At 41.8% G+C, this 13,814-nt stretch overlaps 1 protein-coding gene across 2 annotated transcripts in view; it reads left to right on the top strand.

The window, feature by feature from the left end:
* The window catches only part of rexo5 (RNA exonuclease 5), a 31,583-nt gene that overhangs the window by 7,029 nt on the left and 10,740 nt on the right, over positions 1-13,814 (top strand). For both annotated transcript variants that reach the window (XM_084075389.1, XM_084075388.1), the window contains exons 9-13: positions 3,685-3,779; positions 6,660-6,762; positions 8,304-8,413; positions 9,098-9,206; positions 12,999-13,109. In XM_084075389.1, coding sequence (XP_083931515.1) covers positions 3,685-3,779; positions 6,660-6,762; positions 8,304-8,413; positions 9,098-9,206; positions 12,999-13,109 — 528 coding nt within the window. The remainder of the gene's footprint in view (positions 1-3,684; positions 3,780-6,659; positions 6,763-8,303; positions 8,414-9,097; positions 9,207-12,998; positions 13,110-13,814) is intronic.

Genomic DNA, 13,814 nt, shown 5'->3' with positions numbered 1-13,814 from the left:
CATTGCAGTATATACAACTGTACAGATCCGTTTTGTTCCCCAGGCCTGGAAAATGGCAACCATAGTCCCAGTGCCTAAAGCTGCACATGCAAAGTCACTTAACTAATGATTTCGGACCAATCGGCCCACAAATGCATGGACCGTTTAGCAAAGTAAGGAACTCGCATCGCTGGTAGATCTACTATTTTCAAGACATTAAAAAACAACTGAGTTGCCAGTACCACTGGCTTATAGCGCAAGGTGAGGTGTGGATAAAATACACAGTCACCTAGACAAAACCTTTATGAACTTCCACTCCACTTTTAATACGTTCCAGCCCCATCTTCTCCATAGACGCCTGTGTGACCTGAATGTTAAAGGGATTGTAGGGAACAATGGGCCGGATTCATAAAGGGATTTACGACCATATTTTGTACGTACCGGCATTTAGGACAAGTCGTACACATACACCTGATTCATAAAGATTTTTTGGTCTGTGTCTTGTGCGTCAGGTGCGCACGTTCTCACGTCACCCCCGAGGCAGTCTTGCCAGGGCTGAAATGTGCGTATGTCTTTAGAATGCTTTATTCTTCATGCCAAAATCTATTACAACAGTGGCAAACCTCAAATAAAATGTATATGTGCCCAACATTTGTCAACACATATATATAAAAAATAAAAAAATAAATGTCAAACGATGTATTGCTTGTAGCCTATGCATAATATAGACATGATGTAGATTCCACCGCTTTTTATTTATTTTCTAGGCTATGAGTCGCATTTAGAGCTGAATTATTAGGTCCCTGAGTGTGTTTGCCAGCGGGCCATCTCAGCCAAAGTGTCATGTAATAATGAAAATAGGCTTCATGCCTTAATGAAACTGCGGAGGGACTGACGCACCAGTGTCCGTGCCGCGGTATTAATTTGTAGGCTAATAGCCTACTGTAGGCTACTCTACTGTATATTGACCACATGAACGCCACACACAACAGCCTAATAAATGTTACCATCTGACGAGGAAACTATATTGATGAAAGCTGTGTCCAGAAGATCCAGACGTAGGACAGTGATATATTAATCCAAAATTAACTAATGTAATCAATAAGCTCTGGTCCATAATCGGATAGCGTTCCACTTGTATGCCCTGGATTTATTCTCAACATCATCTTTTTACCTGGTAAACGTGAGCATGTTATATCCTTTCCAGGTTATTAGTCTATTATTTGCTGGCGGGGTTAAACCTTGTAAACATTACACATTACGTTCGGCTGATCCATCTGCAATAGTGGGACTCGCTTCCAGACAGATCAGAATGATGTTCAAGTTCTCTGTCAGTGTCAAGGCATTGCGGCCGGGCCGACAGCTGTAAGTTTGGACGAGAAGTTAAACTCCGGTGTTGCCAGATTTTGTGAAAGAAATAAGCAACCAGGTCTATGAAAATAAGCCCAAAAGAAGCAACTGGCACTTAGGCCATTTATTATAAGCACTTTAATTAAACCGTTGTGAGCTTGTAGATCTGCTATATTTAAAAAAAATCTTGTAATAAAATGTGGAATATTTGGAAGATTTTTTAAACACAACACAACACAACACAAATCTGCCTCCAGCTGGCACAAAACATTTTCAGATGGGGCTTATAGGGATAAATTAGCTTACATATTAACATGGGGGTCCATGACATAAAAATATTTGAGAACCACCGGTTAAAGCAATTGAACAATTGTGAAGCAAGCCCAAATAACCAACTACACTTTAGAAACAAGCCCAATAAAACACACCCCACTGATACCAATATTTACAAGCAACTTTACAGAAAAATAAGCGCAAATTCGCTTATAATAAGCGGACATGGCAACACTGTTCAGTAAAGTGACAGATTTGATCAGAGAGAAACTGCTGAGTCACGGTTCACGCTATTTATGGCGCAAAATGGGGCGTGGAACAATGTAAATGAATCTCTCGGGATCATCACGCCCAGCTGGCTGTCATTATAATATAGAACTGGTCATACGCACGTCTCTGTCATATACGACCCCCTTTTTGAATTGCACGTCCGTTAGTGAGTACCAGAAATACGACCTCCTTTACGAACTTCATTTACACCATATTTACGACCCTCGTTATGAATCCGGCCCAATAAGCCTAAATTCAAAAAATATTTATATATATATATTTTGCATTTTCTCCCCTCTATCAGCCACTATATAATGATGCTGGGGTGTTTTCCTGCATTGAAACACAGTCCTCTGTCTCAAATACGTATTTTCCCTACTGTTTATGTTTATGTTACGTTTGTCCGGGTCGTAAATTAACGCACGCATGTGCGCGTCCGTGCGCGTCCGTGCCCGTGTGAACTTTTTACTTTCGGTTTTAAAACGCTCTCAAACTTCTTTTTTGAGGCACAGAATTTACTTTAAAAAAATCGTTTGGATAGAATTTAGTTGTTTAACTTCATATATGTGGTCAATTTATCATGAAAGAGCCTATTTAAAAATATAAATTCAGAGAACCGTAGGGGCGGGCAGTTCCGCGAATTGTATCCGCATAAGGCAACCTATTTTGAGCATGGCCCATTTAAAAAGTCCCCCCTGCGGAAAAGAACTGCTGGAGGGGCGGTGTTTGACAACAGTTTTTTTCTTTGATTATGTCTGAACTCGCCTACAATCCCTTTAATAGTAACCTTATTTTCTGGATCAGGACATTTCTGAGAGAGACATACCCCAATGGGTCTGTATTATACATTACATGTATTATGTATGGGATGGATGTCTTCAAATATCATGGAACAATTAATCAACAACACACACTGACCTTTCAGACCAGTGCAGGCAGCATTTATAAAAAGCAGCTGTATCATTTCAGGAAATTGAGGAGCTTTAGTGCTAGTAGACACTGACTATGGTCTACAGGTCACTCAATGAGAGTGTTCTCACTTTTAACATCATCTCTTGGTATGCGATTGGAACAAGCTGACCCACGCAGCCAACCAGGCCAGCAAGATCATAGGAGACAAACAAAATGCACCTTCAGGACGTGCTACATACCTTCAGGAACACAAGCGCTCCGTAACAAAAAAGGCAATTCAGGTCTATAATGAGTCTACCCACCCCTTCATCCATCATTTGAGCTGCTACCATCAGGCAGGAGGCCTAGGGTCAGTCTTCTGCGAGAGAATTAAGCAACCGGTTCTACGAAAACAAGCCCAAAAGAACCGACTAAAGGCTACATGAGCACTTTAATGCATCGGATATTTTCAAAACAAAAAGAAGTGGAATATTTTTGAAACATTTTAACGACACAAATCTCAATGGGGGTCCCTGGCACAAAATAGTTTCAGATGGGGGTCCACGGACAATTACATCTTAATCTGGGGATCCATGAACATTTTTGAGAACCACTGGTTTAAACAACATTTAGGAAGCAAGCCCAAGAAAACGCAACCACCAATATTTACAAGCGACTTTATGTCTTTATGTTTTATGTCAGTTATGTCAGTGGCAAATATCCATTCTATGTAAAAAATGTAATGGATAGTAGGCTTTATCTTCTTTAACATTTATGAATTATGATGTGTTGTGAGCTAAGATTTTCTTTCAAATTTGTATTATTATTTCACATTTTGAAAATGTGTTTATGGTTGAATGTGGTTATGTGTATATTCTTTATAGACATAGAAGGGTCACTGTCATTGTGTTCCTCTCTTAGCTCATCCATCCTCATGTGGTCGACACCTCGCTGCTCTACAGGAAAGAGTTTGGACAAAAATTTAAGCTCAAGGTCCTGGCTGACATCATTCTCCAGTAAGATACCAGGCTCCATTCCTCTCTCTCTCTCTCTCCTTCTACCCCTACTTAACACACACACACACACACACACACACACACACACACACACACACACACACACACACACACACACACACACACACACACGCACACGCACACACACCTCATATATTACGGCGTGGCTCTGCAGGAGTCTAGCCATCTAATACGTCTGTGTGTCTGTTTGTTTATTTCACGGAAATCGCAAGCTGCGTTCATGATTTGAGGCATTTTGTTCAAAACGGAACCAATCCTGCAAACTTTGGAATCCAACGCTTAGCCAATGAGGATGGAATATGGACAATCGGACAGATCCATGTTGATCACATGACTATAGAGATACTGTGTACTGATTTGCATGACGTTTGGATAAAATCTGTAGGAGTAAATGGGTTTTGCACAAATCGGCCTCCTGGTGGAGCTATAACAGGGCTATGGGAAAAATTTGGGACAGAGGTTCATCCAGGCATCCAGGGAGTGTGTGTGCACAGTTTCGGAGTGAGCAGGCCAACAGTGTCGGATATTAGCCGCTCGCAGACGGACGGACACGCGGACGGACAGGGGGTAAAACATACTCTCGCCATGCCTTTCAGCCTGGCGGAGACAATAGCCGATCTACAAGCCCATAACGCATCGCAATGCGACACATTGTGAGCTTGCAGATCAGCTATTTTCGCTATTGTTGAATACGTTTGAAAGGGAATAAATATTTAACCAATTAAAAGTATGAACCTATTAGCTTAAATAATATCTACACTGACTGGACCCATTGGGGCACAGGTTAATTTTCCTATTTCCTGAAAAGTAACCGTTTTGGACATGGACAAGGTTTCCGCCTGACAGCGACAATATTACATGTCATAGATCAGTGGTTTGATATATATTCGACATTTGAGCCACGGACCACCGTTTGATGAGATTTAGACTCTCACTCAGACCCAAAACTTAGGATATTTTCTTACCGTTGGATAACATTTTGTCCACAATTCCATGCTGTATTGATGTTTGTACCATAGGAGAGATAACAGGCAAACGTTGATCAAAATAACAATTCTTTAATTAAGTAATGCAGACAATAATTTGACTCTTGAGAGCGTAAACGGGTCCATTTGGTTTCATGTTACGCTCTCAAGAGCTAAAGATCTATAAGGGTCCATTTGGTTACCAACTCTCCATCATTTAGCTGGGGTCCACCTGGGACCCCCTCAAGGACCACTGGTGGTCCCCGGACCACTGGTTGAGAACCACTGTCATAGAAGCTGATGTCAGAGTCACAGCCTGACCCGTCCACATTGGAGCCTCGCCGTTCCCATGACGACTCTTGCCGAGCTCCATGATTGGATTCGAACCCCTTGTGCCACACAACTCTCTCTTCGTTGCTGCCAGGCAGAAACCTTGCATGTCCAAAACCGTTAATAAGAAACCTTGTATGTCCAAAACCGTTAATAAGAAACCTTGTATGTCCAAAACCGTTAATAAGAAACCTTGCATGTCCAAAACCGTTAATAAGAAACCTTGCATGTCCAAAACCGTTAATAAGAAACCTTGTATGTCCAAAACCGTTAATAAGAAACCTTGTATGTCCAAAACCGTTAATAAGAAACCTTGCATGTCCAAAACCGTTAATAAGAAACCTTGTATGTCCAAAACCGATCCAATGTAGTTATTATTTAGTCACAAGTTCTTGTTAATGCTTTCATTGGTTAAATATTGATAAAAGACTTCAACTAGACTTGAAGAAGACCTCCAGGTTAAAGCGTTATTGCATTTAACACATTGGGTGCCAAAACCGTATACAGTATATACTTCTTTTCAAAAACTGACGTTGAGTGCCAAAACCGTATATATATACGTTATTTGAAAAAAATATATTAAAAAAAATAATTAAAAAAACACATTTTTTTTTCCTTCACAGCACCAGGAGATATGATTTTTCGAAGATTTAGACTTTAATCCACTTCCTGGTTAACTTATGACTTCAAAAGCCTGTATCTCTGCTCCTGTGTATTTTTGACTATTTTCAACTGGCTGCAACTATGGAACGGATTACCGAATGTTTTTAATTGTTTTCCCCCGATTGTACGAGACCTCTATGTGTGTAATGAGGGGATCACCGTGAGGTCGGTGATCAATGAATATATTTTGTGACTACTTGAAAAAGGTTCAAAAATGGTTAAAAATCCAGGCACTCAACGTACACTTTTTTAATAAAACTCTGGCACCCCAAGTGTTAAAAGTGAGTTGCGAGCCTTTCTTTCGGCGTATGATTTTTGCTGCCCTTGCAGTTTGGCTCGGCAGTGAAGCTGGAGGATGTGCGTCATCTTTGTCTTTAAAATATGTATGAACCCCACAGACACTCTTAACCACTTTAAACCAGGTGTCCCTGTTTTGGGCATCTCATTACATCGTTGCTCTCGGTTGGAAACCTTGTACAGTATATTCAAAACCGTTCCTTTTAATTTTAAAACATTTTGAAATAGTGAAAATAGCCAATCTACAAGCTTGTAGATCTGCTAGAGCAATAGATCTGCCATTTTCATTACTTAAGTGTGACACTCTTGTATGATGAAGTAGGGCATTCATTTACAAAAACATTTAAACGTTGAAATATGGAGATACGAGGTTTCTGCCCGACAGCAACGATATTCAAAATCTTTCAAAAGTACTGAGAATACCAGGCGATACGACACGCTGTGTGAGCTTGTAGATCTGCTGTTTCCGCAACTCTTGCGCGACACTGTCATAGGACGAGTTGGGGATTCATGAAAAAAAAACAAAAAAGTTTAAAACATGGAGATACAAGGTTTGCGGCCGACAGTGATGATGTGATTGTCCATTCTCTCATCCCTGCCTCAGGAAGCAGATTCAGAGTGATGAGATGATAGGCCACGACCCCACAGAGGACGCCGCGGCAGCCCTGGAGCTGGCGCAATATTTTATTAAAACAGGACCTCAACAGGTAAATATAGCTCTGTACGCACGCACACACACACACGCACACGCACACGCACACGCACACGCACACACACACGCACACCACTAAAGACTATAGCACAGTGGTTTTCAAAGTTTTTCATGTGAAGGACCCCTAAAATGATACATATTTGGCTGCATCTCATATGTTGTGACAGGGACCCCCAGAAGCAAAGATTTGAGTTAAAAATGTTCGCTTTAAAAAAATATATATATATTCAAAGATTTGCACAAATGTTCACGATTTTTCAAAAATCGCAGATCTACAATGAGCTTATATATTTGCTGTTTTTGAATAGCCAAAGTATAACATATGGTTAAAGTGGTTAAAATGATTGTGATGCTAATTTAGTAACTAATTGTAACTCATTTAGCTGGGGACCCTCTGGTACCCCCGCCCCCAAGGACCCCTGGGGGTCCCCGGACCCCACTCTGAGAACCAATGCTATGGCAGACTCATACAAACGAGTCGACGCCAAACGTTTTTCCGGCCTCTGAAAGGACTTGCCGAAACTGAAGAAAGTTTTCTACCGCCTCAGAACTTGGATCTGAGTTCTGAACGGCAGACACCCCACCCTCTTAGTATTCTGCCTGAATGTCTGTCTGTTCTGTTTACTTTCACCAATCTCAGACTCACTGCTTGGACATAATTTGCCTCGGAGATGTTTGACATTTCTGGCAGACAGACCCAGTATGTCCTGTGTGTTATCTCTCTCCGTCAAGTCTTTGCCATCTGGTTGCGGTGGTGTCTGTTTTTTAATGTATTAATGTGTATTGACACAGACGAGACGAGTGCTCCAGTAGACTGTTTACTTTCTGATTGTGTGGTGCCGGAGCGGACGGGCAATGAGGGACAATACAGACGGCATGGCTCAATGGCTCAACACGCCGTTGGCCCAATACAAAAAAGCTTATTGTTGCTGTTGGGCAGAAACCTCTTATCTCCATATTCTAACTTTTTGTGTTTTTTCAACATTGGAGGTTTCCACCCGACAGAGGCGATATCAATAATACATTTGTATTCGCACAAGTGAAGCATTATCTGCTGCCCACCTTTCAACAAAACAGTCCCATGCCAGCAGATTGCGGAAATATCCAACTATATAAATCACGAGTGCGTCGAGTGTCCACTGTCCGAACAATCACACACGCAATGGGGGGCGGCCATAGCTGAATGGCTAGGCAGGCCGCCTGGGAAACGGAAAGTCTCCAGGTTTTATTCCCGGGCCCGGCAATGTGTCGACGATGTGTCCCTGAGCAAGACACTTAACCCGTAACTGCTCTTCCCACTGCGCTCAACTCTGACCACTTGGGCAGCAATCAGCTGGGATAAAATAGCTCTAATTTTTATTATTAAGAACTACCGAACAAAGTTCTGAAAGACACTGCCAAAGTTCTTAATGACGTCATTTAGTTCTTATTGCCTACTCTGGCCGAGCAGAACTCTGCGTTGGTTAGAGCATGCTGCAGCCAGCTTTTACAACCCCCCCCTCGACATAAAATGTCATCTTCTGTTTTGGCTGGCAGGTTTTGGAGCGCCATCTGGAGGAGTTGTGGGGAATTTGTCCGACCGCTCACAACAAAGATGCTGTCGGTGCCTCCACCCCCACCCAACCTGAACCTCCACACAGTAACAGGTATGGTCTCTCTACATCAGTGATTCTCAATATATATTGTGACCCCCCATTTGATACATATTTTGATCTCCTGGACCATGAATCTACAGTGTTAAAGGGCGAGATCACTTTAGTAGAGGTTTGGGTTGTGCAGTTACCTTGCCTTGATTGATTGATTGATTGATTGATTGATTGATTGAATACTTTATTAGAAATTTGCAGAAAAAAGCACATGGAAGTACAGTTCAATACAAGGTCAGCTAATAGGAATTAAAAAACCCAAGAAAGCTATTACCTTGTTTCCATTGTACTCAATTCATAGTGAAGATGATGTAACAAAGGTGGGCAAGAAATCAAACATAATAATAATTCAAAATATGCTCATCATTGACATTGTACGGCAAAACCACTCCGGAGGCCTTTTTCAGCCCGTAGTTTACGGCCTGTAAACTGCCTGTAAACGGCAGTTTACAGGCATTTGTTTACGGTGTAAACGAATGCAAACAACGCTGATTCTGACAGTAAAGGACATCACAATTTCCTCTTTGGGCAAGCAAAGTTGGCATTATTTTTGCAGTTTTCAAGAATCTAGTTTCCATGAAAAAAGGGGGGACTTGGATGTGTTAAATTAACTAATGTAGCAAACATTATGAATAAATTATTATTTGTTAAGAATAACAAAAACTCTCTCTCTCCCTCCCTCAGGTTTGAGGATGTGTTGCGGAGGTCTGGACAGTCGGTAGCGTACCTGGGGAAGCGTGCTGATGTCAGCTTAGCTCTGTCCAATCAGCAGTGGCACAGCTCTGACCGAGAGGTGAGTTGTGTTCGGGTTTAGAGCAAGGGTTCCCAAACTTTTCAGGTAGCGACCCCCCCGCCCCCCCCACCAAAATAATCATAATTTTGAACCCCCCATCCTGACAAGCACTTGGAATTGTAGGCATTACATTTAGTTTGACTCGGTTCCACAGATAAATATGGAGAAAATAGCCGAACTGCAAGCTCAGTGCGAGGGGCTGTGAGCTTGTAGATCGGCTATTTTCTCAATGTTTGCCTCTTTCTTACATAATATTTGACAGTTTGGCCAATTTGGTATTATAAAAAGGTCTTAAAAGTTATTAAATTGTAACTTCAGAAATGTGCAGATACCCGGTGTACACTTATTACTGTATGTTGGTTTGTTAACTGTTGAGTGAGAAAACAATGTTGCACAGTAAGCTAATCATATGGGGACCCCCCAAAATAATTTTGGGTCCCGACCCTCAGTTTGGGAACCACTGCTTTAGAGTTGAGGTGAAATCAACTGCTCCTTTCTTACATTTTTTCCTGTTATGCCCACATGTCCTTCCTCTCTTTCTTTCTCTGGTCTTGTTAGTAGTAGTTTGAGGGTAAACTGCTGATAACTTACCCAGTGCTGTGTTCTGTCCACATACCTTTTTGCTTCACTTACAGTTTTATGCAGCGGAAATCGCTGATGTACAAGCTCATAGCGCGCTGCACCGCGACGTGTTGTGAGCTTGTAGGACTGACATTTCTGGCTCGCGTCACCATTGTACGCCGATGTACGATGTTATGCAATGCCACCACTAGATGGCCATGTCAGCCTTTTACATGCTATTTTACATTTGGTACATTGACTGTTTAGGTCACTGGTTCTCAAACTTTTTGGCCACGGACCCCCCATTTGTATTTTTTGTTTTTTTTGCCAGGAACCCCCACAAGAGAAGATTTATGTAAAATTATTTTCAAAATCATTAAAAAATGTCCAAACATTTTGGATATTTTTCAAACATTTTCAAAAACAGCAGACCTACAAGCTCACAGCGCGGCACGAAGTGACGCGCTGTGAGCTTGTAGGTCTGCTGTTTTTGAATAGCCAACATATAAATGGATAAAGTGGGTAAAATGATTGTGATGCCGTATTAACTACTTTTGCTGGGGACCCCCTTGGAACCCCCCCAAGGACCAATGGTTTAGTGACTTTTTCAAGCATTTACGTGTATTTTTGATGTCTGTTTCTGATATTTATTTAGCAATAATAGCTGCAGAACACTGTGTAATGAGATCACGCTCTATCACAGTACCTTTCTTGGGTCTTGCCCATGTACCTTTAAAGGGATAGTTCACCCTCAACATGACTTTTTTTCCTATCGATTAGTCACCCCATGGAGACCAGCGGACCGGTAGGTAGCGGTTCCGGTAGGAGACACAAAGAGTCTCCTTTGTGTCTCCTACCGGAACCGCTGCCGGTCATCAAGTTATTGGCTTAGGAATGCGACAAAAACAAAAAAATAGCCATGAATTCAAGTCTCCATGGGGTGACTAATCGATTTTTTGGGGGGTGCACTATCCCTTTAAGCCTAGTTCAGACCAGTGATTCACGACGGGACACAGCGGTTTTAGAGCATTGCATGCTGGCTGATGATGTCACACACACACACACACACACACACACACACACACACACACACACACACACACACACACACACACACACACACACACACACACACACACACACACAAATGCAACACAGTCTAGTGATGCGTGGGTCCCTGCTTTTTTCTTCTTTACCACACGCACCTGACTGTGAGATAAGGGAGAGAGAAAAATGTAATGTCCATATCCTGTCATTCATATCAAGGTAAAGTCAATATTGCATTACTGATATTAAAGTGCAAGGTGCAGGGCAGCATAACTTAGTTTATTCCTTATGGATTTGGGAAAGAAACCGTTCCTGAGTCTAGTATAGACCTGTCACAATTATTACATAATCGCCTAATCACAATTATTTGAGATACTCGTAATTATTTTTCGCATAATCGTAAATATAAAAATAAAATTCTCAAAAAAAAAAAATCTAAAATAGTGGAAATCTACAGATCTACAAGCTCAAAACATGTGACGCGTTTTGAGCTTGGATTGGCTATTTCCACTATAATATTCCACTATATATATGTTTTAAAGTATAGTTAGTAGAGTTTTTTTTAAAGTAGTAGAGTTATGTAAGTTATTTGTCATATATGTGCCCTGTGCACGTTTTGTTTACGAAACGTAAAACCAAAATGATCTGTTTTATTCATAATGTTCCAATAATGTTCAACCACAGAAACGCAATTAAATCGCTAATCACAATTATTTGAGTCACAATAAAATGTCTTAATCGTGACGACCACTACCTGAATCTAGTGGTACAGTACGTGTTGTTGTGACTGATCTATACCAGTGGTTCTCAACCTGTGGGTCAGGACCCCCTCCACATGATTTTGGGGGGTCCCCACTCCCCAGAGAACAGTGAAGTGACAATTGAAGGACTTTTAAGACCTTTTTAATACCAGAAAAAAGGCCATTACTGCATCAAATTGTCAAATTATATAAGAAAGAGGCGTTGTGAGGCGTTGTGAGCTTGTAGATCGGCTATTATCACAATATTTGTCTTTTTCAACAAAACAACATTCAAACAAAATTGAATGGCTCAACTTCTACATTCCAAATGCTTGTCAGGGTGGGGGGGTGGTCCCCAGTTTAAATATGATTATTTTGGGGGGTTGTGGCCTGAAAAGGTTGAGAACCACTGATCCATACCACCTGCCAGAGGGCAGCAGTTCTAAGAAGTGGTCCCTGGGATTTGTGGGGTCCCCTGATGATTATGTCAGTGGCTCTGCTGAGACGGTGTGATGAGGTGGCAACGTCCTCCAGGGATGGCAGTGAGCAGCCGGTGATTTGCACTACACAGGCAAGCGGCAGCACATGTTTAGTACACATGCCGCGCCATTTGCGAAATGGCCACGAGCGTCGTCTGTAATGTATTGGTTCATGTTTTACAAAGGGTTTAGCGTTTAAGCCCTTACAACGATGATGACAATCATACCACATCCATTCCACACGGGGTTAGTATTATACTGAAGTCAATCTGGGAACCCAGAGCCAACTGAAAAGGAAAAGCAGCGACCTCTGCTGTTTGTTACTATGTCAGTTGGCTCTGGGAGGAAGAAAACGGAGCACCCGTGCGCAAGGAAACCGGGGTTTTGGTCTGCCTTCAGCGCATCACTTCCGGTGGTGCGACTATGTTTTCATTCCCACTAACAATATTTCTACACGGAACACTAACACCACTTCTCCAAGAGAACATGGATCGTTTTGGTTATAAGCACACTTGTTTCTATGATGAAAGAGTAAGTTAAAATGTGAATATCTTTCCGTGGTTTTGTCTGCTCGGAGGACGCTATTGTTCAATTAGTTTTGGTTTGTTTCGAGGGGGGAAGGATCGACGGACACGTGAATCCCGCCCACTACATTTGATTGGGTAAAGCGCGGCCTGCTTCCTGATCTGAAGGCACGCCCACTTGTAGGCAGTGCGTACACGTTATGACGAACCTCCCCGACAGATTCCAACGCAGAGCAGAATCTGTTCTTGAGAGATTATACTGGAGTTAATATACTGTGTGCGTGTGTGTGTGATCCATGTGATATGGATGTTCCTGGGTCTCAAATGAAGATTGAATTGAATTAAAAAATAACTTTAGAACAATGTTCACCTGTGACATGCCCAAAATAGTGATGCCTGGTTTTAAAGTGTCTCATGTTATCCCCTCTGTTGTTGTTTCAGGTGCTGTGGTCTTTCAAGAGGAAGACAACATGTCCGTACTTCTCTGTCCTCCAGTTCTCTGATCACCTGAACGACAGTTCCTTCTTCCACCAGGAGCAGCTCCACCACACGGTCAGTCCTTCTCGTACGAAAACAACTGGTTACAACGGCTTAAACCACTGGTTCTGAAAGTGGGGTCCAGGGACCCTCAGGGTTCCTTGAGGGGGGGGTCCAAACTCTATGAGTGGTCTGTAACTCTATGAGTGTACAAATGGAACCCAATGGACCCTTTCGGGTCCATTGGGTTCCATTTGTACACTCTCAGAGTTATGGGGTCCTTGACATTAAAATGTTTAAGAACCATTGACTGACTCTAAACTTAATTGATCAGGTCTCAGTCAAAAATAGCCGATCAACAAGCCGATCAAATCGTTGTATTCACAATTTAAAGGTAGGGTAAGTGATATTTGGTTAAAACAAAAAGTATTTTGTTAAAAGGTTAAAGCACTATATTCTGATAATTGCTATAGAGTGTTTGTTCAGTAACAGGAGTCTCCCCGTCTCTCCAGCTCTTTAATAAACAGAAAATACATTTTCCGGTAGGTGTCAAAATCTCAGCCAATCAGGAGAAAGTACCCATTTTTAAGCTTCATTTTTATAGTGTTCCAGTTCAAATTTTGCCTGCTCATTTCTTAGTGTCATCACTTCCAATTTCACTTGTTTCTGAGTTCTTTATCCTGATTGGATAAAATTGGAAATGAAACTGAAACGAAAATGCATTTTCTGTTTAATAAAGAGCTGGATAGACAAGGAGACTCCTTTTACTGACACTCTATG

The sequence above is a fragment of the Gymnoscopelus microlampas genome (genome assembly GCF_963454915.1).
Source record: "Gymnoscopelus microlampas genome assembly, chromosome: 2".
NCBI lineage: Eukaryota > Metazoa > Chordata > Actinopteri > Myctophiformes > Myctophidae > Gymnoscopelus > Gymnoscopelus microlampas.
The sequence above is the reverse complement of the archived record's forward strand: the minus strand, read 5'-3'. Positions and strand labels throughout refer to the sequence as shown.